The sequence below is a fragment of the Aptenodytes forsteri genome, unplaced genomic scaffold (assembly GCF_000699145.1).
Source record: "Aptenodytes forsteri isolate BGI_AS27 unplaced genomic scaffold, ASM69914v1 Scaffold494, whole genome shotgun sequence".
Lineage (NCBI taxonomy): Eukaryota > Metazoa > Chordata > Aves > Sphenisciformes > Spheniscidae > Aptenodytes > Aptenodytes forsteri.
Window position 1 is genome coordinate 744,304 of NW_008794455.1, and position 27,196 is coordinate 771,499.

Below are 27,196 nucleotides of genomic sequence, written 5' to 3' on the forward strand. Positions count from 1 at the left end.
AGACATTTCCCAGGACAGTATCGTACACTGGGAAGCAGTTATTTTCCTTTTGCAATTCCTACACAGTACTTTGAAGTTAAAGCTTTGCCAAATAAGATTATGCTGGATGCTGAAGTACCTATTACATCAACTGTAGGCTCAAGGAACCACAGTCTGGATAAGGAACCTGTAGTGTGGCACGGCTGCACTTGCCTCACAGTGTCTCATCGTGGGGGGAGTTTTCTTCAATGCTCAGCTATTATGTAGGAAATTAGCATCCTACATTCTGCAAATACTTCAACTAGCTACTTGAGTAGTTGGGAGCTTTTATGTTGATAGTTTGTAACAAGGAAGTCCTGCACTCTGGCTCACATGTTTAATCTAGAATAGTTTCACTCTTCCAAATGAATTTTTGGGGAGCAACAAAGTGCAAAGGACCTGCAGCAGGCATCATAACATTGCAACCACTGACTTGACAGGTTCAGTGTATTCCCACCAACACTCCATTTTGAAGTGTGTCCCATGAAGGGCTCTGAACATCTGGTGCTGAGGGTAAAGTTGGGTTTTGCTTTGGGTTTTTTGTGCATCTATAGGAACACAAAACCTCTACAGCTTCCACCGGGACCCATGCTTAGCGGCTTCCATTCTCTCCCTTCCAAGCCTGAAGAAACGTCTTTAAGTGTTGAAACTATGTCACTGTGGAGCCAGTCAGTAAACAAGAATCTTTGTGATAAAAAGCATGGGAATTGAGCTGCCTTTCACCTGCCAGTGAGGCTAAACAGAAACACTTTGTTCTGGATTGCTTGGCTTGATTTCCACCCCCCGCCCCCAATGGAGAGCAATCGCTCTCCCCACTGATGCGGTACTGAGTATAAAAAAAATTTCACTCCGAGCTTTGGTCATTCAGAACAGCAAACCTCTCAAGACCCTTAATGTAGTTTTTAGTGCAGAAAACACGAAAAAGCCAGCCAGCTGTTGCATTCACGTCTGACTTTTCCTCTTCTCTACACTGCACATCCCAGACCATGCAATGATACAATGCCAGAAAAATGCCAGAAGCTCTGAACACTTACAGTCTGATATGGGAGTCCAGAGGTTAAAATGACTCTTCCTTCCTGTCGGGCAATCTGGAAAAAACAGTAAAAATCATAATGAACATGGGCTGAAGTTACACCGGATTCAAGCTTTCCTTTCAGTCAAAGCAGAGAGAACATGAACTGGTGATATCGAGTCTTTCTCTCCAGTGTCAACATACACTAGGCCAAGAGTATCTGGGTCTGGTTCAACAATACGCTCTTGACAGCAATAGAAGCTCAAGGTATCGCTCGCTCACTACATGTCCCCTCCCTGCCAATACCCGCCTTGCCTCGTGTGTGCTGGAACAAGGTACTTGTGCATCTGTACTGCAGATGGCCCAGGGAACCGATCCACCTTGAAATAATCCTATCAAAAACCTTTCTATCTTTTTTTTCCCCCTTAACTCAGACTATTTCTATTTCCCCAGTCTGGTTCACAAAGAAGCAAGCAGTTCTGCTCGCACAGCAATGCACAGGGGAGAAAGGAAAAAATAACCTAAGCAGGTAATTCCAGCAAAAAAATGTACCATTAAATGTGTCTGCAAACTTCATAGACATTAACAGAACGATGCTCACTCCACTCCTTAAAGATAAGAGAGTGTTATTCTCCCAGCAGCCCAAGAGCAGACATACAGAAATTATGCACCCTTTCCAGGCTCCAAAGAACATCTCCATTAGAGTTTATCACCTCCTGACTTGCGATCCTGCGCTTTTATCAGAGGTCTTGTCCTCCAAGGGAAAGGTCTGCGCTGAATTATCAGGGGACTCATTACCCGCACTTCTGACCTTCACAATAGAGTAAGAGACACTTTCAAATGGTTTGGTGCCAAAAGGAGATACTAAATCTGAAACTGCAATTCTTCACAAGGATGAAAGTGTGACTGATCTTCGTATGATTAAATGACATCCCTCCCTCCCACCCCTTCACGCTGTCCTGTAGGAGGGAAATAGTTTAATGGCCGTAGCGATAGATAGATTCCCATGTGAACCAGCACTTCAGCTCTGCTAGCGCTGACAAGAGATTGGCACTTGAAGGTAGGCATGAGGTTATTTCTCTTCTCTTCTCTGGCTTGGATTCTGTTGGAGCCCTTGTATTTTTTAGTTTAATGCGTAGCGATAGAAGGATTCCCATGTGAACCAGCACTTCAGCTCTGCTAGCGCTGACAAGAGATTGGCACTTGAAGGTAGGCATGAGGTTATTTCTCTTCTCTTCTCTGGCTTGGATTCTGTTGGAGCCCTTGTATTTTTCACTGTTTCCAGACGTGTGTCACTGAGGTCTTTCTTCTGGATCAGAGTTTCAGAAGCTTTTGCTGGATCACTCTTTAACCCTGGCAGGAGGACACATTTGGGATCAGAGTCCTGCTGCCCTTCCCAGACAGTCTGACACCACCAAGCATAGCCAGGGAACACCGAAAAAACCAAACCAAGATTTTAAAACTCTGTCTTGGATAGCTATTCTCTTAAGACCCAGTGGACCTATGGCCACATGAAACAAGGGGGAGGAGGCTCTGAAGGCACAAACTCCCCATGTGGTCAACTAAGCAACCATTTTTTTCCTACCTTGACCTTTCAGGTAGCCACTTTCCTCCCTTTTTTGTGAAGTCACTCTTTGGCTGCCAGTTCTGCACTGAGAAAGTGATTGCAACAACTTCTAAAGCATCTTCCTACAGGCAAAATTACTGTATTTCTATCAAAATCAACCCTCTCTCTCAATAAAGGAAAAAAAAAATCTCCAGGAACAAGAACCTTGAAGTGGCAGCAGAGACACCCTGTGCTGCATGCAATCCTGCTACAGGCAGCCTGGGTTACTGAAATAGCCCTGCCAACAAACCACCCTCATGGCACATTAGTGAGAGAAGTCCAGTAAGGCAACAGAAAAGTTCACCATAGTGATTTGCCGACAAGGGTAAAGAGATGTGAAATTCCTTCAGACCCATGTGTGCTTCAGGGTAAGTCTGAGGCTTTCACAGCTGGAATGCTCCATTCTGACTTCCTGCATCCAGGGTTAATTAGTTCAAGCTTGATAAATCCCCTTATCTAAATGGCTCTGCAAGGACAGGCAAAGAACATCAAATAAAAAGGAGAAAAGCAATAACTCTTCCAGCATGTTTTTCCGCCTCTGGAACAACAACTGGGAGAAGCACACAGAGCCAGAAAAGCCATGTGATAGCACACATCTGACTGAAACCACGGAGGATACGTGCTGGAGAAAAGGGCACAATTCCTTCTTTTCCTCTGAAAGAAATAACCAAAGGCAGCACTGGGATCATCCAGGAGATGTGTGCTCGGAGATGCAAATAAAAGGAAAAGAACCATCAGAGTAGCGTGTTGGGGTGGGTGTCAGGGACTTGTGCTCCATCCCAAGTGCTGCAGAGAGGGCACTGGCCTCAGTTTCACAATCTATTAAAAAGATAGTATCAACTTCCTCTGGAAAAGGCTTAGTTAGACCTTCTGGACAGAAAGCACTCCCTAATAACTCGGTATTATTATTTAGCCCTTAACGTGCCTGTCTGTTCAGCCAACTTTCATCTTGCAGAGATGAATGAACCCAAATGAATTACTACAAGAGAGACCTGGAAGGGCAACAACTGATGAGAGAGGGCAGAGAGAGACCCTATGTTTCGAAGCCAGCACCAGCGGCAGAATAATTCGTGACAACCTAAAGGATCCTGAATTAAGGCCAAAGAAGGTTTCAAGAAACAGCAGCTCAAGGCTGTAGATCTGTAATTTAAAATTTGCCAAGCATGACACATCTTGGGCAACGCTACATGTTCTTGAAGAGGCAAACTGCAGTGCTCCTTTGCAAGGCAGCACTCCAGGAAAAGCTGTGGCCCCTCTTGCAGTGGCAGAGGTGAAGCAGTGACCCTGAGCCTAGGCCAGCAAGGGCCCAGTTCAGACAAAAAGGGAGCAGACAGAAAGCATCTGCTCCAGGATGTGTGCTGGAAAAGCACCCAGACAAGGATCTACTAGAGAAGTGGATCACAAACCTCAATCCAAGCCTGAAGCCCCCTACCTGTTATCTCAGACTCTTTTAAAATAAACCAAGAGCTTAATAGCTATGAACACGCTCAGTCCAGTCCTGCAGTGCACTTGCTGTACTGCTGGTATCTCAACCCTAGACTTCTCTTCAGCATTCCTGAAAAACATAAATTGCACAGAGTTATTGCCTGTTTCGTAACGTGGCCTTAAGTACCAGACCAAAACCATCGACCCAATTTTGTTTCTTAATGTAGACCCATTTGTACCAAGGTCTCCAATGAAAGACATTCTCCTCCTGCTGACCAAACATCAAAAGCGAAGTCTTGATCTTAAAGGCAGAACAGTTGTTCATCCCTCCTCTGCGAATTTACTCCACAGACTGGTGGGGAGGTAAAAAGACTAGCAAACCTGAAGAATGTGGTTTACATCAAAAATATGGAAAAAGACATTCAAAGCTGAGACGAGATCAGAGATTAGATTCCCCCATGACATGAAGCTCTGCTCGCTGCAGTATTAGAAGTCCCCTTTGTGTCCCATGGCTCCAAACCAGTCCAGGGCAATTTAGATTCAGGTGCACATTGCTCTAACTGGCTCCTGAGATCCATCCAAGCCTGGCCCTCCTCTCCGACTCGCTGGTTCACCTGGAGTTTTGGGGCAGTAGATGTAACCTTGCAAGGGAACCTTCTACACCATGTGAGCTGCAAGAAGCCAGTTCTACCAGCCTTCTGGATATTATCATGCTTCAAAAGATACCAGGTTTGCCTTAGTGTGCAAATTCTTCTTAGAGATGAGGATGATTTTGAAGACCAAGAGCACAGTCCATAAAAAAAATAAAACAAACCAAACACAACGCAACTGAAGGGGCTTTGAGTGTCCACCAAGTCTCTTCTTAGAAATTAGCGACCTAAGAGACTACCAAAATTTTCTTATAAGCTTCTGCTCCACTCCCCAAGTACAACACTGCAAGATCTACTATAGTCACTTCAGGCTGGTGGGTGATCCTTTCAGGCTAGTATGAGAAGCATCCCACTGCTCTACCTGATTCTGCAAAATTGCAGAGAAAAGAGGAACACCCACTGAAACTTTCCCACCTCCTTCCAATTATCCATCTAGAAGGCCCAAAAGATACGTTTAAGTTTCTCTGCAATGACAAGTTTGCAGAAGACAAGCTAGAAGACCTGGCTAGAAACACAACAGGCATAGGACATGATTTAAGTAAAGAAAAATGTATTAATTGGAAATAACATGTTGCTTAGGAATAGTGCAAATGCAAAGGGTGGCTTATCCCAATAATGGCAGCTGCACACACAGAAGGATGCACAAGAGAGATCGAATCTCCGCGTTGTTTACCAGATGGAGTCATTCTTTACCTTTGGATGGAGTCAGAAGCCCCTGGTGAGGCATGGCTGGATGCATAGAGCCCTTCTCAAGAGAGGCCTCCCTATTTTGCCACAGAGCAGGGAGCCAGGCTTGTGCCAGCCTGGGCCACTACCCAAAGCCCTCCAGAAGGGCCTCCTCCCAGGGTGCAGGACCGGAGCAGTGCTGCCAGGCAAGGACATGTTTCAGGGAAAGCACACGGTGAATCCCCCCCGGCTCTCAATTCACAGGCTGCTCTAAGTCAGGTAAAGGAGCTTGTCCAGCACATCTGGTACAAATTTCATCCCCCAGCTGCATACCTGCTTTGCCAAACACTTGCGTGCATTGTGCTACAGCAGCTAGGATATAAACGTAACACGGTAAAAATGTTACTGCTACCCCACCGAATGAGAAGACTTGGAAAATGACACAGCACCCGTACTTGGAAAAGCTGCTCTTCCCAGAGAGGCTGGTGCTCAGGAACAGAGGCTAAAACATTTTTGTAAGGATGGACTGTGAGCTCTTTGCCTTCAACATGAGGACAGATTTAACCAGAGAAATTTTCAGTATGAATTTCTACTATTTTTCCATTTTTAGAGATTTTCTCTCTCTGCACTTATGACAGATAACTTTTAATCAGTCACTTCTGCAGTCCAGTCCTAATTAAATGGCACCATTAAATACACAGAATGCAAACTGGTGTCATCTCACAGCAGCTAAATATGGGAAAACAGGGGAATGCACTGGCTCGTGGTGTTAGAGGTTCTGCTCTCACGGGCTGGCAGATCTGAGATTGCAGATCTGGCATGATAAACTTGCCATGACAACTGTTGTCCAGATAAAAAATTTAGCCAATAATAGCAGCACAACACGAAGCAGTACACAGGACACAGACTTCAAGTTTAGCCTGGGAATGGGGTTTCTCAAATCAATTACTGCCACACACATTAGTCTAGAAGAAAAAATAAAAAAAATCCATAGCTGCCCAAGCACAATCTACAAAGCTCTCGGGCTTTTAAATTCGATCTCAAATAATAAAGGGTGAAGGACAAGACCCATGTGCCTACCAATACTTGAAGTCACTTTAACAAGCAACAGGAGTGAGAACAATAGGGAGCAAATGCCAGGCGATTCAGGAGTTCTTGGCACAAGGAGATGTGTAATATGACTGATAAATCATATCGATGATAAATCATAGTGAAATGACTTTAATGAAGAACAAACACTAACCCCATACACACTTATGTGTTCCTGGTGACACTAGTTTGAGACTGTGTTGGGACAACACCCAAACTGTCTATCTTGTATTCAGTGACCAGGATCCAAACCCTTCTCCTGGCCTTTGCAATAACATTTACAAGCTTTTGGGTGTACGATGGTGAACGTTCAACTTTTATTAAATCAGGACTAGCCAGATACAAAGCAGGGTGGGAGGAGTCTATTTTTATCTTTGATTATCCAAGCACAGATCAAAGGCTCTGCAATACAGTAACACTCCAAGGGCTTTTGATAGTGAAAGGATGTTTGTCCGGTCACCATAGAGAAAGCAATGTAAAACATCCTGTCCATAGCACGATAAGGTATCAGGATGAGAAGCGGAGACGGGGCTCTGGGGGGAGGCAGTGAGAACTAGTTTGTTTAAATGACTTGTGCAAGTTTGGCAGAGATGAGATATTAATTATTTCTGCAGAAGTTAGAGCCTGCCCAGGATTCAGGCCAAGCAGACATCTGAAGAGGAAACATCCTGTGCACCAGGCCGGGTGATCAGTGCACGTTTGATAGCAACACACTGTGTGGGCTGGATATCTCCATTTCTGGCATAGTAGAAGTATGTCTGAAATGAAGAAGCATGTGTCTCTCCTCTGAGAGGCAGAGGGTCAAAGTTGTTATGGGAGTCCAGATCAATGTTCATTGTCCCCACGTGTGTTAGAGACTCTTCCTTTCCCAAACATTTCACTGCAAGTTGTGCCTGATCACCTTTGAGTCATCTCACAAGGTGGTAGCCAGCTAGGACATTACATGACAATTTATTACGGAAATTTTCCCTTTCATATTGAACAGCCATCTTTTGATTATGGTTCTGCTCGATTGACCCAGGCACAAGGCAGGCAAATACCTGCCCTGTAAGCTCAAACTGGAGTCCATTAGAAACCTAAGTGAATTTTGGGTTCCTTTCTCCGATTTTTGTCTTGTTGCAAATCTACCACCACCTCCCCATCAAAGACACTTGAGACTGCAGGTCACATCTTTACACTCTGCTTGTGTTCTCTTGGAAACGGAGAACCAAGCTCACATACTGCTGTAGGGACTAGTTAATACCAGCTGCCATGTGGCACAGCTTCTCGGCCTGAACCAGAGAACTGGGTCTCTACAGGAGCACAGGAGGAAGCATGCACTGGGCAGCTCCTGCCAACCTGCTGCCTGTTCAGCGCGAGTGACTAACCAGTGCAGTTATTCAGTAAGCAGCAGGCCTTCCCCCAGGAGCACAGATGGGAGACACACACACAGACACACGCGCGCTCTCTCTCTCTCTCTCTCTCTCTCTCTCTCTCTCTCTCTCTCTCTCTCTCTCTCTCTCTCTCTCTCTCTCTCTCTCTCTCTCTCTCTCTCTCTCTCTCTCTCTCTCTCTCTCTCTCTCTCTCTCTCTCTCTCTCTCTCTCTCTCTCTCTCTCTCTCTCTCTCTCTCTCTCTCTCTCTCTCTCTCTCTCTCTCTCTCTCTCTCTCTCTCTCTCTCTCTCTCTCTCTCTCTCTCTCTCTCTCTCTCTCTCTCTCTCTCTCTCTCTCTCTCTCTCTCTCTCTCTCTCTCTCTCTCTCTCTCTCTCTCTCTCTCTCTCTCTCTCTCTCTCTCTCTCTCTCTCTCTCTCTCTCTCTCTCTCTCTCTCTCTCTCTCTCTCTCTCTCTCTCTCTCTCTCTCTCTCTCTCTCTCTCTCTCTCTCTCTCTCTCTCTCTCTCTCTCTCTCTCTCTCTCTCTCTCTCTCTCTCTCTCTCTCTCTCTCTCTCTCTCTCTCTCTCTCTCTCTCTCTCTCTCTCTCTCTCTCTCTCTCACCTCAGCAGCTTTCCTATGGTCATCCTCATTCTCCAGCATCCGGACATCTACACCAAGGCAGCGAAGATAGCGCCCAAGGCCTTGCAGCATGTTATCGCAGACCACACTGAACTCCTTTGGGGAGATGGGAGCAGGGGGACACAAGTTCTCCTTTTTGGATCCTGTGCATTGCTACAGAAAGGCAAGAGATCCGTAAGCAGCAGAACAGAAGGCTGATTTCCAGTACATTTGTGTTTTGCTTCCCTGCATTCACCTGCCATGGCAAATTCAACTGTCCCCTACCACCTGTATTACAATCTCCCCCATGCTCTGCAACACCTCTAGTTCCTCCTTCATGTCCTTTCTACATCGCCCACCTACCACTTGGGCAGGAGGCAGCACGTGATGGGGCTAATTCTGAATTAGCCATTCACTCACTGGCCAGCTAGCCACCCAACCCGGGGATCTGTAGCCTTTCCCTGGAGAAATACCAGCCTCGCCTTCTATGCTCTACACAGACATTCATTTTCATGAAGTCACAGAAACACACCTTCAAGACTGCTATTCCCCTATCGAATTAGACTGCAATTAATATACGTGTCAAAGTTATGATTTGGGAAGGGGATCTGACAGACAGAGGGAGAAACAGGTAGACAAAGCAACCACGTCAGCTTTGTTATCTTCGGAAGTTTAAAAATAGGCAGTGCCTGAATTCTGTTTATTTTATTTCAAATGTCTGCTGCTGGGGGAGTTCCTGCAGTTGGAGACTTTGTCGTTGGGAAGCTCCCAGAAGTACAATAGCTAAATTCATGGAGAAGGGAAGTTATTAAGGAACCTCCAATGTTCAGCTTTGCCTCCAGGAACTTGAATGCAGCTGGGATGACTGAAGGACACAGCCACCACCTATGCAGGGCTATGCTGTCTTTGGAACCAGACAGTTACTGCAGCATTGCAGATTAACTCTGCAGGAGTTGACTCAGGCCTGGAAATGCTACGGCACACCATGCAGATACACCTGGGCTGACCATGTGAACTAGCTCAGATCCAAGAGCTCAATCTGTGTGACGTTGCACCTCCCAGAAGCTGGTACATGCACTCAAAGCTCTGCAGCGCTGGGTAGACTGGACTGTCACCGGCTCCTGCAAGGACCCTTACTGCATGCAGTTGTGCCCTGAGACATCAGAGTGCTGTGACAACGGATCAAGCTGACCCTTCGATGTTGAGGTACTTGGAAAACACTAACCCTGTGCTGCTGCTTCTGTTCAAACAGATGTAAAGGAGCAGCAGCTGGCTCTTAGCTAGTGTTTATTCAATGGCCAGCAATGTCATATGTAGCTTTTTTCTCATGTTTCATGCCAGCAGAGAGCAAAAGGCTTATAAAGGAGAATAGTGTCATTAGCCCCACTTCAGATAGTGGACCAGGAAACACTGGGAAAGAGAGCTTGGAGTCATGCAGGATGCAGAGTCAGGAAAAGTCTGCTTTTTTGAGTCCCAGTCCAGGTTTTACCAACTACCTCTCGCTTAATGAATCTGACTGTACAGAACACAAAGATGACCCGTGAGTTCACAAGGTAATTCAAGCCTGAAGTACTTACTTTTCCCATCTCTGCAGCAGCCAGTCAGATCTGTTGTAACATACAATATTCCTAAGCACACAGAGTGCTTAGGAAACTACCGAGCAGCTTTGTGTTCTACTGCCTGACTAAGACTAATGGGATACTGTACATTTACACACACTTTATAAGGAGGATCCTGCAAAGGTGGCTATAATCAATAGCATCTCAGTCCAACCATGGAAGGTAGTATTGACTTCAGGAGCTAAATGCACATTTGGGACTACTCGGAAGGATACACAGCCATAGTGAGCCTTCTCAGTTAACAAACAAAACTGTTTTTCTGCTAATGTTTTCACAGGTGCATAAACAACCAGATGGTTGCATTTTAAAACTAAAACTTTATTACTGAGAGAGAGGGACCAGTCACATTCCAAGATACTTAAGCAGAGTCGCACAGCTCCAAGCTATGGCCAGCAGAGTTTTAAGGTTCTGTCACAACATACATTGCAGGGGGAGGCCAGTCATGGAGTATGTGGTGGTGGGCAGGGTGACAGAGACAAGCCATCGACAGAAAGACTTTTTTGGTCGAATGTTTGTTTTTAACTTTGCAGACGTCTACTCCAGATGCAACGAAGGAGGCATTCCCAATGTGAAACCAAAGTGTAGAAGCTCAGTTAAAAGCAAAAGTAAGGAAGTCAGTTTTGAAACCTCATTGATGCAACACCTAGGCCACAGAATTCAAACCCACACCACTGAGGAAATGTGGAAGGAACATTTCTACCAGCAAGGTTAGCTGGATTCTGCCACACAGATCTGCACCAAAATTTTGTGAAGACAAATGAACCTAAAATTACAGGGAAAGCTGAACCAAGGCATGCAAAGGAGAAAGCACATCTTACCAGTAAAGGGGAGGAGCGAGGAAGATGTTTGCTGCAATAGTCCTGAGAACAGACTACAAACAGTCATGCCATGCATAGCTAATAGTATGACTGAGAGACAAGGCAACATATGATTTGCAGGGGTCTTGAGCAACATGCAGCTCTTTGAAGATGTTTACAAACCTGTCCAGAAGGTGAGGGTACTTCTTGTTTATTCAGCTGCTTCTTTGCCCTGGGTTTTATGCTTGGTTTTCCCACCAGACTCTTAGTCAGGTCTGAACTCAGACCAAAGCTTGCTGGATCCTTACAGAGTTTCTCGTAGATCTCCAGCAAACAGTATGCATCTGAAGCTGAAAAAAATGGAATATGAGCCTCAGCTGGTTTCATTCAAAAGTAAAACAGAGGTTTGCCTAATGCAAGGAAGAACCCTGGCCTTTGTAAATGCCACTGAACACAAACAACCTGTGAAGCTCCAGCTTACTAATGTCATACCCTGTACTTTTTACTGATTCAGTGAGCATCATAACCTAACACACGATCACAAAGAGCCAAGGCAGAGAAGCTCAAAAAGTGACAGGCCCTCCGCTGTCTCTGACTCTAATGTAGTGCAAATTGTAGTGTGCCTGTCCAAACCACCATGTAAGATAGCTTCAGCCAACCCACTTCACTCTCCATTGTTACCGAGCAGCGGCTTGCCCATGGTTTATTACCGCATCTCAGCTATGGGAAGGTAACTTCCCCATTAGTTGTAATATCTTAAAAAGTAATAACCGAGTTGTTTGCAATCACCTGCCCACACACACTGCCATGCGGCCTCTGTTCCTTGCAGCGGGAACTGTCTAAGTCTCCAAGCCAGTTTTACAAGTCCTGGTGACTGACTTTTGTGGGAACTGTGTCAGCTTCAAGGATAGCTGAATTTAACAAAGGGCTAGTTCGCTTCAGTAGACTGTCCTTTGATGCCTCAGGAAAAGATTTAGTCCCAGACTTCTGACTCTGGGGTAATCAGCAATAAACTACACTGGTCCCTCCACAGTACTGATTCTGTGCTGCAGTTTCTGACACCATGTCTACCCATTTTTAACCCTGCTCTAACAAGCACTTCACTATGACAAATGAATACAGCCTAGAAAGGCTGTGAAATGAGGTAGAAGGAAGTGGACTTTCTTCCTTTCAGTTACTGAGAGGAGTTTCCACTGAGGTGATGTTTCATCAGACAAAATCTGCAAAGCACAGGAATTTTTTCATAAGGGAAATAATGAATCACTGGACAGTTTAAACTTCAACCATTAAAGCCATGTCTGCAAAAGGACAAACATAACATGTGCTGGCTTCTCTGAACAGGAACTAATCTGCAAAGCCATTTTCTTTGTTTGCTACTTAACAATTTTCCTGGTGACAGAGAACAGACAAACACAGCCTGTAATGGACAATCTGTAGCACCTTGCCACAGAGTCAGTGACCAGACCTGCATAGAGGATCTGTTCCTCCCGGAGAGGCCGTTTCTCCCAGTTAGACAGCTGCTCTGTTTTATCTAGAGGTTTCCCCAGCACATGTTGCACCAAGAGGCTGAGTCCTTTCTCCGGCTGCCTGAACCCTCTATCCTTGTAGCTCTGCTCCGAGGACAGTACATCGACCTTCCGGCCACCCTTCTTCCAGTCAATGGAGCTCTTCTGCAGCTGATGGAAAGAAAAAGATATAAAACACATGGCTATAAAACAACTTCCACAACACCTCCTATTCCAGTGGGTGGGGCCATGTAGCAACCCTATCATTTTTATCTCTTGCCTGGCATATTGAATCCCGTTGTCTCAGACAAGGGCTGGGATGGCATTAGATATATACGGCATCTGGTTATTTGTTTAACAAACACACTTGCAGGAAAGAAATCTCCTTCATAGCCGGGGAAGGAAAAAAAGTGCATTGTCGTACAGCATTGCATCAGAGCAGTGGGGCTGTGACCGTGACTTCTCAGAGGTTTGCAGGGTGCTCAGCCATGCTGGAGGCTGTTGGGCATCAACTCAATAAAAGAATAGCAGCAGTAGTTCAGCACCTTTCTCCTCCTAGTTCCAGTGAGAAAAGGTATTCCTGTAACACAGTGGGCAACGGCCTTTCTGCAGTTGCCATTTCTCAGATTAAACTGAGGCAATAGCTGCTGGCAGGTACTTCAGACCCTGCAGCACTTCCCAGGTTAAGCTATCGGTCCCAAAGATCTGGGTTCACCCCAACCCACAGCCTTAAACACACTCTAAATTTTACCCGTTAAAATGGTTGTCCTTAACATTTCTGCAGACGGCTAAAAACTACTGTGTGCAAACCCAGAGACAGCTGTACTTCAGCTGAACAGAAATTCCTGTACTGAATCTACCAGCAGCCCTCCTACGAACATTACGAGTTCTCTACAAATCATTAACTCCATAATATCTGCTTCAATACTGCATGATCTTGGAATATCAGAATTTCTACAAGAATTTACTCTTACCGAGTTCACGTATGACTTGTGCTCAGAAATTTTGTCCTATCTGAATGGAGCTATGTCTCCATTTCAATTGCTTTTTCATCGCCTTTTATAAAGGCGATGAAAAAAGTTATTAGTATATCAAGCTCTAACTTTTTAGTTGATGAAAACCAAATGCTTCTGTCTTTCTTTACAGAATCACATTACCCTCAAAACCACAAGCGGAAAAGGTCTATTTACTCATTTAGCCATCTCCCTGCCAATACAGGATACAAAAAGACAATGCTGTGAATTCATGACAGTTATCTATGAGCACATGCAGGAGACACAGTATTCCGTATCTTCATGTGTTCATCCTTACTTGTTTGTCTACTGTGAGTAGGTCCACCACACCTTGTGCTTGCTTATCCATGCCTTTCAAAGCAGACCATGTGGCTGCAAGGCTGCTAAGGTCTCCAGATGTCCCATAACCTGGAGAAAAAAAGAGCACAAATCACACAGGTAGGAAAACTCAAATCATGGCTAATGCACCGCAGCTTTTTCTAGTTCAGAGTTAAAATGCTGACAATATACGTATAAACATTAGTGGAAAGACTGTTCAGATAGGGAACAAGGCAAACTCCCATCTCTCCTGTTCCTAAGAGATACTCTTGCAGATCAAGATTGGGAGAGAAGAGGTGGATGAAAAATGCTGAGTTTAAGATCAACTTACTTAAAATCTGCTAGGTCAGTGAAAGGCAATTATGAATTTGCCCTTGAACTCTGGGTTTAACAACTCCTGTCAAAAGCCTCCAAACAGAATCTAAAACCAGGTATGGTAAGACGGAGAGCTCTGGTGTCCAGCACAGCGGCTTTGGGACAGGGCCAGCAAATCCAGAAAGCTCTGGATGGCAGACTTTCCGAGAGCTCTGAAGGTTGGGTGCAAGTCAGGATTTAGTATGGAACTAAGACAACCCCAAGTCCGAGGGGGGAGGCTAAATCAAAAATCTTGGGTCTGACCTGAAATGGGGAGACATTTCTATCATTCCCAGTTACACTGGTCACCCTGCTTCCTGGCATGGCAGTATTTGAATACCCAGGGCTACAAAAACTGGTTCTGTGATAAGTGGATTTAGAGAATGACAACCCCAAGAGGATCTAGGCGTTACACAAAATAAGCTGTGTAAAGACCCGAGGTGGGGAGAAGAGATGCATGTTACCTAGTTTAGTGATGGCTGCATCTGAATAGAGCATCTGGATGAAATGGGGAAGCTTCTCCTTCTCACCCTCCGTCTCAGCTTGCTCGAGGAGCCGTGGCAAGTCAAGCAGGAACACCTCATCCTTCAGAGCGATTTGAAGGAGGGAAACACGGGGCTTCCCGACCATGCCGAATGAAGGCCTCCACTCCATGTCAATGCCAACAACCTGCCCAGGCTGCAACACAGACAAATGCTTTCTTCACTTAGAGACTGTCTATGCTTGAAAGTAGCCTGGACAGTCCCTGTCCAGAACACAAGCATTTCCTTTCCAACAACTGCATCTCTTTGCTAGTGTGCAAACAGCTACAGAGACAAGTAACTTTCATAGCACACCTGAGTGACCCCTGCGGGGACCTTTCCTGGCACAACAATTCCCAACACGTTCCCCAGATCAGACAAGCCTAAAGGAAGCAGCTGTTCTTGACCTGGGGAGGGAGACATTTGATGGCAGTGGCCCACATACAACCCTGCGTACCAGCCTGCTACGGAGTTTCTGCTCCTTGACCCTGCAAAGTAAATACCAGTCACACTCACCTGCAGCACCTTTTCCCAGCACTGCAGTGTCTCTTCCCATGTCTGCAGGAAGTGAATGTTTGCCCGTGGAATTGGAAGCTGGTAATAGTCCTTCTTCTTACTCTCTTCATAATTGTCTGCTTTTGCGGCATCTTCTACCCTACACAGAATCAGATGCAACAGCTTTAAGCCATGCAATGAGAGGAAATCCTGGATTGGAGGAACATCGGGAAGTCTTAAGCCCCTTATTTCACCCTGGCCCTCTATTTCCCCATGCCACTCAACTCTTTCTCTTACCCTCTCTCTCCTCATTTTCCCTGTAATCTCAGTCTCTTTCGTCTTGACTCATCCTCTCTTTTTATTCCTATCACAGAAATGGCACTGTATCCACTGCAGAGAACACCCAAACCAAAACACTTGCTGGAGTCAGAGTCCCAAGCTCTGTCTTCAGTGCTCAGCTCTCTTTCCCAGAACTGATGCGACTTGGATGACAAAGTTGGGCAGCTGTTTCCACATTCAGAGACAAAGCATTTTAGATTTACTGCTTTTTGCCCTCGAGGTTAACATGGAAGTCTGCTAGCTCCCACGGTATAATACATGACAGAGAAGTCAGCTCTGACCAGCGCTGTGTCCAAACAGGAGCTTCACACTTCCCCACAGCATAAACTGGCTCAGAAAGAGACTCTCAGACTGCTCCACGCCAAGGTCACTACCAGCTGGGAACGGGTGAATCTGCCTCATCATTTTATAGTGCAATGGCTTGGGAAGGCTTCATCAACCTCCCTGATGCTATCCAGCTGCTTCTCCTCCATCCCCTTCCCTGTAAAATGTCTGCACAGGTTGCACAAGAACATTTGTCCTACGTTGCACAGGGATGAAATGAGAAAAGTTCAGAAATAAAGTTTCAAAGCCTATATTTAGGGGAAGACGGCCAGCTGAACCCACAGAGCGAGTGCCTTGCTTGTGCTACTCCCTCCATTTGGGTTTCAGATGGCACCACACAGAGAAATTCAGTATCTGTGTATTAATACCCCGGGAATGTTGGAAGATGCCTGCAGAAATGAGCTAACTGATTTCCTACAGCAGGATCTTACACAGCACATTTTCTTTTCAGAATGCAGCAGAGTCTCTTGAAATGGCCTTGTAACTGGAAGGTCAGCATATTGCTGTGGTGTCTCAGCCAGATGATGCAATCAGAGGAAAGAAACTAATAAAAAATATCCAGCTATTTTGGACATATCACAAATTTCTGGATAGTCTCTTTCCCACAGAGACTTGAAATGGTTTATTATTTGAGAAACTATTTACTAACCTTATGTTTAGGGGACTGTGTGACTAATTCTGTAGCATAGCAGCTTTCACTGTACAAACACTCTTTTCTGTGGGTTTGTGTGCATGGGGAAGTCAATATTTGTGTAAAATATTTAATGAAGGTGTGCAGTCTCAGGTCTCCAGGAATATTCTCACCTGCAGCATTCAGGAACTGCATGTGATATGACCAGTGGCAGAGATGATGTCATTTATATGCTGGTACCACCTTGTTCTCTACAGTGTGAACACCCTCTCTGGGAACCTGCTGCTTTGTTAGCTCAATAAATAAGGCAGACAGACTGTTTTATTAGGTTCCATGGCTCCGCTGATTTTATAGCAGCTACTGCAGCAGGTATCATGACTGGATGAGTAAACTGGGGCACAAAGGGTTTTACTCATCTGTCACAACTCCTCATGAACGGCAGAGCACATCCTAATCGGCATGCCTTCACTCCACCCATACACGACACAGGATTCCCAGAGCAGAGAGATGTAGTGATGTTTTTAATCTTTCTAGATGCACAGAGTCTGTGGCTAAGTCACACTCCTGTTAACCACCCCTTTGTGTTTCGAGGGACTACACCTCATGCAAAAACCTTCTGGCTCCCAACTGGCGGCTGGTGCAGCTTCAGGAGGAGGAGGAGGGCAGCTCCAGCAATGCATCAGAGCTGAGCAGAAGCATGTCCTAGACAGACAAGAGTTTCCTGTGCTCCAAGAAAGCCATGTACCATCTGGAGAAGTGGGCCTTTGCAGACAGTGTTTCAAGGGTGATTACATCTGTGTCATATTTCCTGAGGTTACATGGGGCTTGAATATGAACTAGTGCGGACTGCACTAGGAGAAAGATCAGATCCATGAAGCTCAGCACATGAACTGTTCAAGGCCATCTGTGAGACCCTCCCAAAATCATCAGCATTAAAAAATAATAATACATCGTGTTCTCATTCACCTTCTACGTAATTCAAGTTAGTCCAATCTGTGCTCCAAAAAAACAATTTTTAGTTATGAAAGCTGCAGTTTTTGCATAAACACCTCTTCCAGGAGATGGAAATCTGCTGTAATGTTAAAGACAACAAACCTGATGATAAACCTGTCAGAGCAGGTAACCTTGCTCAGTCTCAGGCTTGGTCGTCTTCAAATGGTCTCCTTATCCCCTAGTGAGGTGTTGGCATTAACCAGGCAGCCAGTGACAGATCCTAACTGTTAGCTGAGTTCATTATTCTGACATATGACACCAGTAGGAAAGTCCTGCACTAAGAACGTACGGTAAAAGGAAGCACCCAAATCATCTGCATACAACCGCACGCTCTGCAGTAACAGGAGAAAGCCCCAGACCATGCGAGGTGGCAGATGAGCATGGGCATGCAGACTCGTGCAACAGCCATGCCAAGAGGGACCCTGCCCCTGCTTCTCACACCAAGAGCACGGCGCTGAAAGCGTCCAACTTGCTACCCACGGATCATTGACTTTCTGCTGGCTTTATTCCTCCCCAAACAGGCAATGTATGATGTCCTCATCAACTCCTCCTGGACACACAGTCCATTTCAAATCAGATTCAGTTTTTCATCATATACACTGAGAAGTTGAGCTCCATATAGAAAGTTACTCCCTTGTATTACAGGCTTCAAGGGCTATGTTTGCAGGATGCTAAAGATATGAGCTATCAGCTAGCACAAAGTTGTAAATAGTTACCTCCCAGGAGTGGTCAAGATTTTCCCATAAACTTTCCTCTAATCTCACCTGGCTTCTGAACTAGAAACACCAATCTCCATGCTAAAAAAAACCCCCAACATATTTCACCAGTGAGGGTAAGAGAGACATCAGGCAAATGGTGCCAAGTCCAGTCAAGCACAACACCCTGGAATAAGGTGACTGATGTGTACAACAATGGAAGAGTCCTAAGGAACCCAAAAATTATCACTGCTTCCTCTCTTCTGTTTTTGACAAGAGCCTTGATTCTACCTGGAAACACGTGATTCCTCCTTGAATGACAGCGAGGCTTTGAGCTATGCTGCACTCCAACCACACAGCCCAGAGCTCTCCTGAATTTGCATTGAGCATTCAGGGATAAGTCCTCTTGTGTGCACAGAATCCAATTAGATGAATTCCTGCACATGAATGAGCAGAGAAAATGCTGCTTGATTGTAGCAGGCCAGCAAGGTGACTGTGTAATTACTCTGAACCCAAGGACTGTGGTAGCCTGCAGCCTTGCAGGAGTTCGGCTCACGAACACGTGTGGGCACAGAGGCTACTGGGCTGTGTGTTGATGGGACTACCAGCCAGACCTCATCCAGCCCGAGGTTCCAGATCTCCTGTGCAGTCCTGGGTGAGATCCTAACAGGATCATCTGTATCATGCAGTATCATCTGCAAGCTCTGCAGTTCCTCAAGACTTGCAGTAGCCTGCATATGTGCAGGCTTTTCTGCAGGAAAAAAAAAGGTTTAAAAAAGGGTGTCAAACATGGCTATCTCTGAATAATTTGCTTAAACATCTCGTGGACAGAGTCACTGAAGCATGGCAGATACACCATCACTCACGTGAGTATAAAAGTGAGTTACTGGGGCTCAGCAAATCATTTGCATTGAGTCATTTTTTCAAATACAGCCCTTCTTCCTCCATACAGCATAGCTGAGCAACTGCCTGGGATATTGTTGCATGAAGAGGATGACCTTGGGCCAGCACAGAATACTCAGAACCAGAACTACAACGCCCTGGTACTCCTCCAGATCTAGCTTGCTGGGGGGATCAGACAGCTCCTAACAGTTAAGGTGGCTATGTGTGCCTTCCTAAATTTTGAGCCTCTTTTCAACTTCGCACAGCTTTGTCTACACACAGCATGGAACCTGGCCATCCTCTTCCCTCCATCCTTCCCCTCTGCTCCTCCTACATCAGCAGGTTCACAGAGATCCTTGACTGGGGCTGTTTGCACAGTTCTGTGCACTTGAAATCAAGGAGTTGTAAGAACCCTTCTTAATATAAGGCTTTTTCAATTCCTTTTTTGTACCTCTGCCTTTGTACTCTTGTTTCAGGTCATGCAACAGGATGAAGCTCCCATCAGGAGAGGAACTGCAGCTACTGCAGGCTAATCTGCTGCATACAACATGGGGGTCCCAAAGCAGGAGAGGAACCATGGCACTGTGTTATTGGGATTGCATTAGAGGAAGAAAGGGGGACAGAGACTAATTAGGGGGCTAAAGGCTTCTTAAGCTCACTTGGTAAATTTGTGCCAGAGAGTCCGGTTTTATCCCAAATTCAATTAATGCAACTCTTCTGGCATCTGACCCCAAATGTCAAAAATTCCCATTACTTCTGAAAGCTTTGGATGAGGCAAAAATTACAGACTGGGATGAAAAATGGCTTATGAGCTGTCAAAGGAGGAAGAAAATAAATACAATTAGAAAAAATTAAGGAACTTTAAAATTATTTTCTTGGCCATAAGTCTCCTAAAAGGCATTAAACCAGATTACAGTACAGTGGGGGATGCAGAGTATATAGAAAACTTTGACAGACATGTAATCAACTCAGTAAAACAGACGCATATTCAGATCCTACCCACATCATTTCATTTGCGCTGTTGATCTGGCAGAGGGAGTCTGAAGACCCCTCTGCGGCCTGAAGCAATCTCATACAGCTTCTAAGTACTCAGGAGTGAGTTTAAAATGTACCTTTCACAGACATTTCCAGGCTTATGAAAGCAAATGCAGCATGTACATGGCCGATAGGTAATCTGAGTAAATGGAGGAAGTTTTTGCAAAATTATCTCCCCAAGGAAGCATTGTGGCAGATTATTTTAAGCAAATATGTAGTCCTTGTATGATAAGTAATCTACATTGAAAAAGCACGAAACAGAGTATTTACCGCTCTTGGATCTGAAGCTTTTGAAGCTCATCAGCCACTCCATAAGGTAGCATCTCCTTGGGCAAATTGCAGCGTTGCGCCCACCTTGCCGCTGTGTTCAAATCACAGTAACTGATTAGTAACTGTATCAGGTGCCCTTGAAGCCATCGATTCTCTCCAACTGTGCTCTGAAAGGGGAATCAAGGGTGAAGGAAGACTGTCAGTGCAATTTCCATCATGGGCGTTTCTACCCCCTCTCAGGAAACAGCATCCTCCAGGGGGTCCTGGACAAGTGCAGAAAGGAGGAAGAATCCCCCCACTGCAGGAGTGATTTTGTTCAAACCCAGTGAGTGCTGCACTTCTCTGCCAAGAGATGAAGAGCACATACTTTAACTGAGAGCTCATCAGGGTACTTGGGTCCCCTTGACAGCATGGCTATTTGTTCAGGGAATACCACTTTGCAGGTGCAACACAGAGAAACAAGGGTAAAACAATACCATTTAGCCTGACTGATGACTAGCATATTATTTGCTCAGATACTGATTACATTAAGCAAAATCAGAACCAGTGACTGACCAGACAGTAAAGGTCTTTGGGCTCGTTAGGCAGGTAATTACGGAAGGGCTAAGAGTTTGGATTGTTTTAGTCCCATTTTGTGCCTGTACATAGCCCTGAAGGGATGCTGTGACTTAATGTCCTGGGAGAGGCAATAGGATGGCTTAGTCTCTCTCCAGGTAAGACGGTAGCATGGGGTCTCATCCAGCCTTGGGAGTACTTGGACGAGTAATTAGGATTGCCAGTCACACACGCGTTACAGGTAGGACACATCAGCAAAGCTTTCCTGAGCGACAGACTTTAGTGTTCACAGCGAGGAAAAGGCTCGCTCATCAGCCTACAGCCCATCTGCACACACCACTGTGAAAACAGGAGCACCAGGTACCGCCTCCAGCAACATGCAACAGCACACTGTGCGGACAAACATCTTGTGCAACCAGCACGGGCCCAGCCAGCACTGTGGATGAGGTCCAGGGTGCGAGTGGTGTCACCCTGCATCAGAAATAGGTTGTACAAAATGTGCTCTGAAAGTCCTACTTTATCCCCACTGATCATAGGAGGAACCCGGAGCAGTTGCTCCAGCTGTGAAGAACTAGGGTTGGGTGCAAGAAATTCCTCCCTTTGTGTCTATTCAAGGCCTCTGTGGACGTGACAACTGGATTATTGCTTCAGCCATACGGACAAACACAACGATCTCAAGTGTCGCTGTAGGAGCCTGCGTTACATGCACCTGCAAACAGTTTAGGATGTTCCCCGTTCCCAGCTGTTCTCTGGCGGAAGCGAACGTGCGCCCGTGCCTCGGCACACTGCAGAGCCTGGGGGCACAAGCACAAACTCACGGCTGCCTGTGGTTTAAGCCCAAATACCTAGCTGTGAGCCAGAGTGGCTGGAGCATGGCACGCTGCCCACCCCGGCATGAGGGAGCAGCTATTGGCAAGGGGCAGGGCAGACAAATAGAGCCCGTAACAGTCTCCACTGCCACAGCTGGATTCACCAAAGCTCTTTTGCTTGTTCGCCCTGTTGGCAGATGCAGTTGTAAGAGGAAATATGAACACCATGACACCGACAGTCACGACAGCTACATGGGGGTGGGAATAACCCTCTCCTCCTGCCCAGCCAACCCACCTGCGCCTGCAAATATCCCAGAGCCACTGCAGCCAGATCAGCAACTCACTCCTCTTGCCAGACTGATTTACTCATGGATCTGCCTTAGAAGTGAATATTGTCAAGAAAACTTAATTGCTAAAACAAGTTGAAACTCTACATGGTGGATCAGGATCTGTAGCTATGTGGCTATACTGCTGTTGGCACTACCAACGAGTATTTCTCAGTGTAGTGGAATGCTCAGATACGCACTTAAAGGCCATCCCCACCCTCCACACATGCCACTGCCATCTCTCCTTCGCTGCCCACCAAGCAGTGCTTGCAGGGTCAGAGTCTGCTCCCAGGGACTGCAGGCACCTTGCTCCTTCTCCACTGCATGTACAAACAGAGCCCAGCTGGGTTGGTAGGCTGGGGCCATGGGGCCTCATTCCTCACATTCTTTCAGTAACTAAAAGGTGAGAAGTTGTCTTCAAAGCAGACACCCTGCACAGAGATCAGGAAACAAACCTGTTGATGGCCCGAAGGTAAAAGGGAAGGAAAAAAGAAAGCGAAAAAGAAAAAAAGAATGACCCACCCCACAGAGGTGCAGGAGGGGGTGGAGGCTTGGAAGAAAAGCCACAGGGAAATTTGGCAGCCCAGGTAGCACACACGAGAAGCCAGCCTGCTCATAAAAACTGCTGCCTCAGCACTAAGTCTGCACCCCTGTAACTTTGCCAAATGCCAAACCACATTTCCTCTCATGGATATGTGGAGGAATATTTTTACTGCTGCTCCTAAGAGGTTGGTGGCACAGCAAAGAGCCAGTGTCAGCGGGACGCAGGTCCAGCAGCTAACCAGGGGCTCAGTTACGGGAGAGAAGCAGAAGAGGGAACCGAGGGAAGGGGCAGAGCAGGAAAGGATAAGCTATCATGTTAACGCTTCTTGCCCTCTACATTTCCTCCCGAATCTCTCCTCCCGGCCATGCCAGTCCTGATACTTTGTGCATCTTTCGCATCTCTGCCTTATGCAACTGAGCTCAGCCAAGCACCTAACACATGAAGGAGGTTTGAATAACTCCTCCTGCCGCATTTGCCAAGCCACTTCTCAGTGTCCTTCCCAAAAATAACATATTTTTTTATTAACATCACAGAGCAATTCCCTCTTCTAGCTTCCCCTGTGTCCACCCTATTGTCTTGCTGCCTTTTTTCTAGAACACAAAGTCTTTGGGGTTGGCTCTCTCTTCAGTTCACCCAGAGTCAATTCTTAATAAATCTCATTATGTAAGTTTTATTTCTGGAAATAATGAGGTGCAGATTTTTTCTTTTATTTTAATGATAACAGATTTATTCTTTCAACCACAAAAACAACTCTGGAAAGAAGGTTAATCTCTGCAGAGATATTACATCTTGCATTCTGAAATGGAAAGTAGCTTGCTTTGTTTTTTACTGAAAAAAACCAACATTGCTATAAAGGGGAAAGGCTTCCACCGCAACAGCTTTGCAAGAAGCAAGAATGTGGAAACTTTGGCCCCAGAAGATGTGGGCACAGAAGCAGAGACAAATGTTTCACTAGGGATGACATTTCATGTATTTTGTTTTCAGTAAATGAACACTTTTCAAGAGGAAACTGGCACAGTTGTTCTGATCAACATCAGCGACACCTCCGAGCAGGAGAAGATTATATATACCATGAGGCTTGTTTATATCCCTCTCTGAATTCTAGACATATCATACATTCTTTAATCCATAGGTGCACACAAAAACTCCTGACACCAACAATAACCCATGATTAAAGCTTTCCAAAATGACTGCTGCAGATTACCTACCCGTAAATCCTGTTCTTACCCAGCCGAATGCTTTACAAAGCTCACAACAACCAGTGCAGAGCAACCTTAGGAATGTCCTCATCTTAACCCATAGCATCAGGAATTCCTCCATTGTTATCAATAATTTTGGATCCAACTATCCACTATCTTCTTTGGAAGTCACCCTAGCCAACCCTAGATTACTTTTATCTGTATGTGTTAAGTTGCATTTCTGTCCGATACAATTCTCCGCTTTCCCTCAGTATCTTTTACCCGAGAGTGAAGTTATTCACACCAGTGACACTGGCTATTTGCAGAGTCAGATTTTAATTTAACTTTTGAATGTCTTGGCCAATTTCCCCTGTTCTCAAGTGCTTCCAGAATCAACAAAAAAAATCCTGTTAGTGTAGATAAATTGTCAAGTAGAATATTTTAGAGCCAGCAACTTTAAAAGGGGAAAAAGAAACCTGGACTTTGAAAGGACAAAACCACTGTAAGCAGTGGAGGACACCAACAGCATTTCTAAATTCACTGCGGTGCTGCAGGTACTGTGCAGGCACCTTTGTTTAAAGATTCCCTGGAACATCCTACTGCGTTAGTTTCATTGTTACTTCATTTTATTTGTGCTCGAGATTTCTGTTTTGAAGTTAGCATCATTTGTACTATATGGAGAGATGCTGCAGTAGTATGTCATCATTAGTAAGTCACTGAAGGGAAGTCCCTTATGCATGAGACTGGAGCTGGGACCCTCAGTGCCAGCTCAGACCAGGGTCACAACCCGTTCCGTGAGAGAAGGGGGATCCTGACTTCTGGATATCTTACATAGATGGCACTCGGATAAAAGATGCCAACTTTACCCACGCTCACTTCTGAACAGGGTTTCTTGTGAAAGCAGCAGGCCACTCACCCATGGCCAATGCACAAAGACAGAAGCATGAGAAAGCCGTGCTTTCTCACCACTTGAGCTGTTCTCTGGCTCACAGGCACTGGCTACTCAGATGCACTAATTTATGAACTGAAGAAGAACAAAATAGCCTCCATTCATATCCCAGAAGACTGACTTTCAGATAGCAATCAGTGCGTCATTGACAGAGCCACACTTCAGTGTTCTGGAGGCCATTACCACATCAATGGCAGGGAAGTGGTCTTTCTTCTCTCTCTCAACAAAGCTTTGGCAATGTGGCTCCCTGGGGCATGTTCACACTACCTAGCTTCAGCTTTGTGAATCAGGAGACTCAGCTTCCCAGTCTGCCCATGCAATCAGCTCTTCCGAAAAGGCAATTCAGAGGAGTCTAACTTACGGTATCAGTTGGACGGATCAAGGCAAAGGCAACTCTTAAAGCCAACTTGCCGCTGGATTGGGGCTCCTCACAAGGAGCCTATGGTTCCTGGGCAACCTGAATGAAGCTGCTAGCTTGTGATGAGCAGCTAGGACAATACTGTGTGACGAGATGCATCTGGCTCCATTTTTCTCTCTGCAGCTCACATGATCTTGCCAATGCAATTTCTCGTTCAGAAGTCCAGACACCACTACCAAATGGCAGCCAGAAGAAAAAAAACATATAGCTCATCTGTTAAAAGTCACCCGGCTGACTGCACAGCCAGCTGTGTTTCAGCCAGCAGGTTGAGGGAAGTGATTGCTCTCCTCTGTTCTGCACTTGTGAGACCACACCTGGACACGGTGCCTAGTTTTGGCACTCCAGTGTAAAAGAGATGCTGAAAAATAGGAGAGAGTTCAGTAAACAGCCACTGAGACAGTTAATGGGTTGGAGCATGTGATGTAGGAGAGGCTGAGGGAGCAGCCCTTGTTCAGCCTAGGGAAGGCTAAGTTCGGGGATATGGGGGAATATAATCGCTCTCTTCAATTTTATTATGGGGGATGATAGACAACATGAAGTCAGATCGTTCCAGAAATTCCAGCCAGGCCTAAAGGAAAAAAAAGGTGACAGTGAGAGTGGCTAAACACTGCAACAGGTCCAGAGGGGCTGTGGAACCAGGCAGGGCCCTGCAACACCTTGTCTAAGTTGGCCCTCCTCTGAGCAGGAGGGTAGCGAAGAGACCTCCACAGGCTCCTTCACACTGAAATTAGCCTCTGATTCTGTGATTAGCACTGCTGTGCATTCCCCAGCACCAAGACTTGTCTCCACACAGACAGGCGGCTTCTTGCAGCAACTGCTGCTTTCAAGTTCCAAGCACCTCCTGGGCGAAGAACACCCAAGATCTCATCTACCCAGAATACAGGATGGTCCTGATCGTGCTCAACAATACTACACAGAGATCCAAATACATTTCCTGCATTGGGATTCCTTCCAAATTTCTGTCAGGCAGCCCCTGAGGGAAGTCATTCATCTTCACCAGATGAAGTCATCATGTCTCTCAAATCTGCTCATACTGCCACAGATGAGAGAAGGTATATAGCAGAGGTAAAGAACGAACTCCGCTTTCAAAGTCAGATCTGAAGAGAGAGTATTTTCAAAAAATATTAAGCAAGAGGCTGAGACTTTTTTTTAAACACAGAGTTGGACATCCTTCATACAACCTTCACCCAACTCACAGAGCCACGTAAGAGAGAAATTGTCTGCTGGCAATGGCTCCACTTCACAGGGCACGTGACACTTCCTACTTCAGAGATGAAAGGCTCTGCACACAACATTTTACTTCAGTGAATCTGACACGATCGTTACCAGATTTCACTTCAGTAGCTGACTACAACATGGCTATCAATGTTTCTCGGCTGGAGAAGGCACAAGCCCAGATAGAAACTGAGGTTTCACGGAGAAGGTGTAATACTCCACGACAACATTGCTCCTAACTGCCCAAGTAAACCGTCAGGTACGCAATTCCCCAGATGCTTCAGGACACGGGAGGATTTAGTAAAGAGGCCACCATGATATATCTGTAAGATGGTAAAGCTCAGCACTGACACTGAATCACCAGCATACAAATGCAGCCACTTAAATGCTGTCCTGAGAAATCAGCTCTTACTGTCTGATTAGCCACCGCTGCTGTGCTTGCAGAACAGCATTAGCGAAGGGATCCAGTCCCTCCGCTCCTGTCACTGTGGATTTCAGACAAATCCCAGGAGGAGCAGCCTGAGGCCATGTTGGTACGAGTCAGCCAGTGCCACTTGTCTTCAAGGTCACGGATCAGTTCATGGTCTTGTTTAGCAGTGTAGGTGTAGCCTGACACTTTGGGGACTTTCCCAGTGGGAAGATCAGAACTTTTTATTTTAACCCACAATTAACTCATTTTCCTCAACTATATCCCACAACAACTCCAGGTATGCTGATGCACAAAATCAGGGTGCATTCACCTGCAATACTTGTTCTCCCTTCTGCTACTTGTTCAGGGAATGTCATAAATGTATGTCTTTAATGAGCTATAGACTCAGGCTAACCCTATTAAAATAACCTTTGTTTGGAGAGAGAAATAATTGCATGCCATCCATAAAAAAACAAAAATACAATTCCTTAACAAATAGACTAAGGTAACTTTACCCTACTTGCTTTTTAAGATATAATTTCTTTTTCCTTCACTTCAGTGTGAAGTCT

The 27,196-nt window shown here is 45.7% G+C and overlaps 1 protein-coding gene across 4 annotated transcripts in view; it reads right to left on the reverse strand.

The window, feature by feature from the left end:
- The window catches only part of EXD3 (exonuclease 3'-5' domain containing 3), a 234,744-nt gene that overhangs the window by 141,753 nt on the left and 65,795 nt on the right, over positions 1-27,196 (reverse strand). For all 4 annotated transcript variants that reach the window (XM_009290644.2, XM_009290648.2, XM_009290647.2 and 1 more), the window contains exons 10-17: positions 20,225-20,391; positions 15,077-15,215; positions 14,504-14,717; positions 13,666-13,775; positions 12,315-12,525; positions 11,033-11,199; positions 8,437-8,607; positions 1,053-1,106 (exon numbers count right to left, since the gene is read on the reverse strand). In XM_009290644.2, the coding sequence (XP_009288919.1) occupies positions 1,053-1,106; positions 8,437-8,607; positions 11,033-11,199; positions 12,315-12,525; positions 13,666-13,775; positions 14,504-14,717; positions 15,077-15,215; positions 20,225-20,391 (1,233 nt within the window). The remainder of the gene's footprint in view (positions 1-1,052; positions 1,107-8,436; positions 8,608-11,032; positions 11,200-12,314; positions 12,526-13,665; positions 13,776-14,503; positions 14,718-15,076; positions 15,216-20,224; positions 20,392-27,196) is intronic.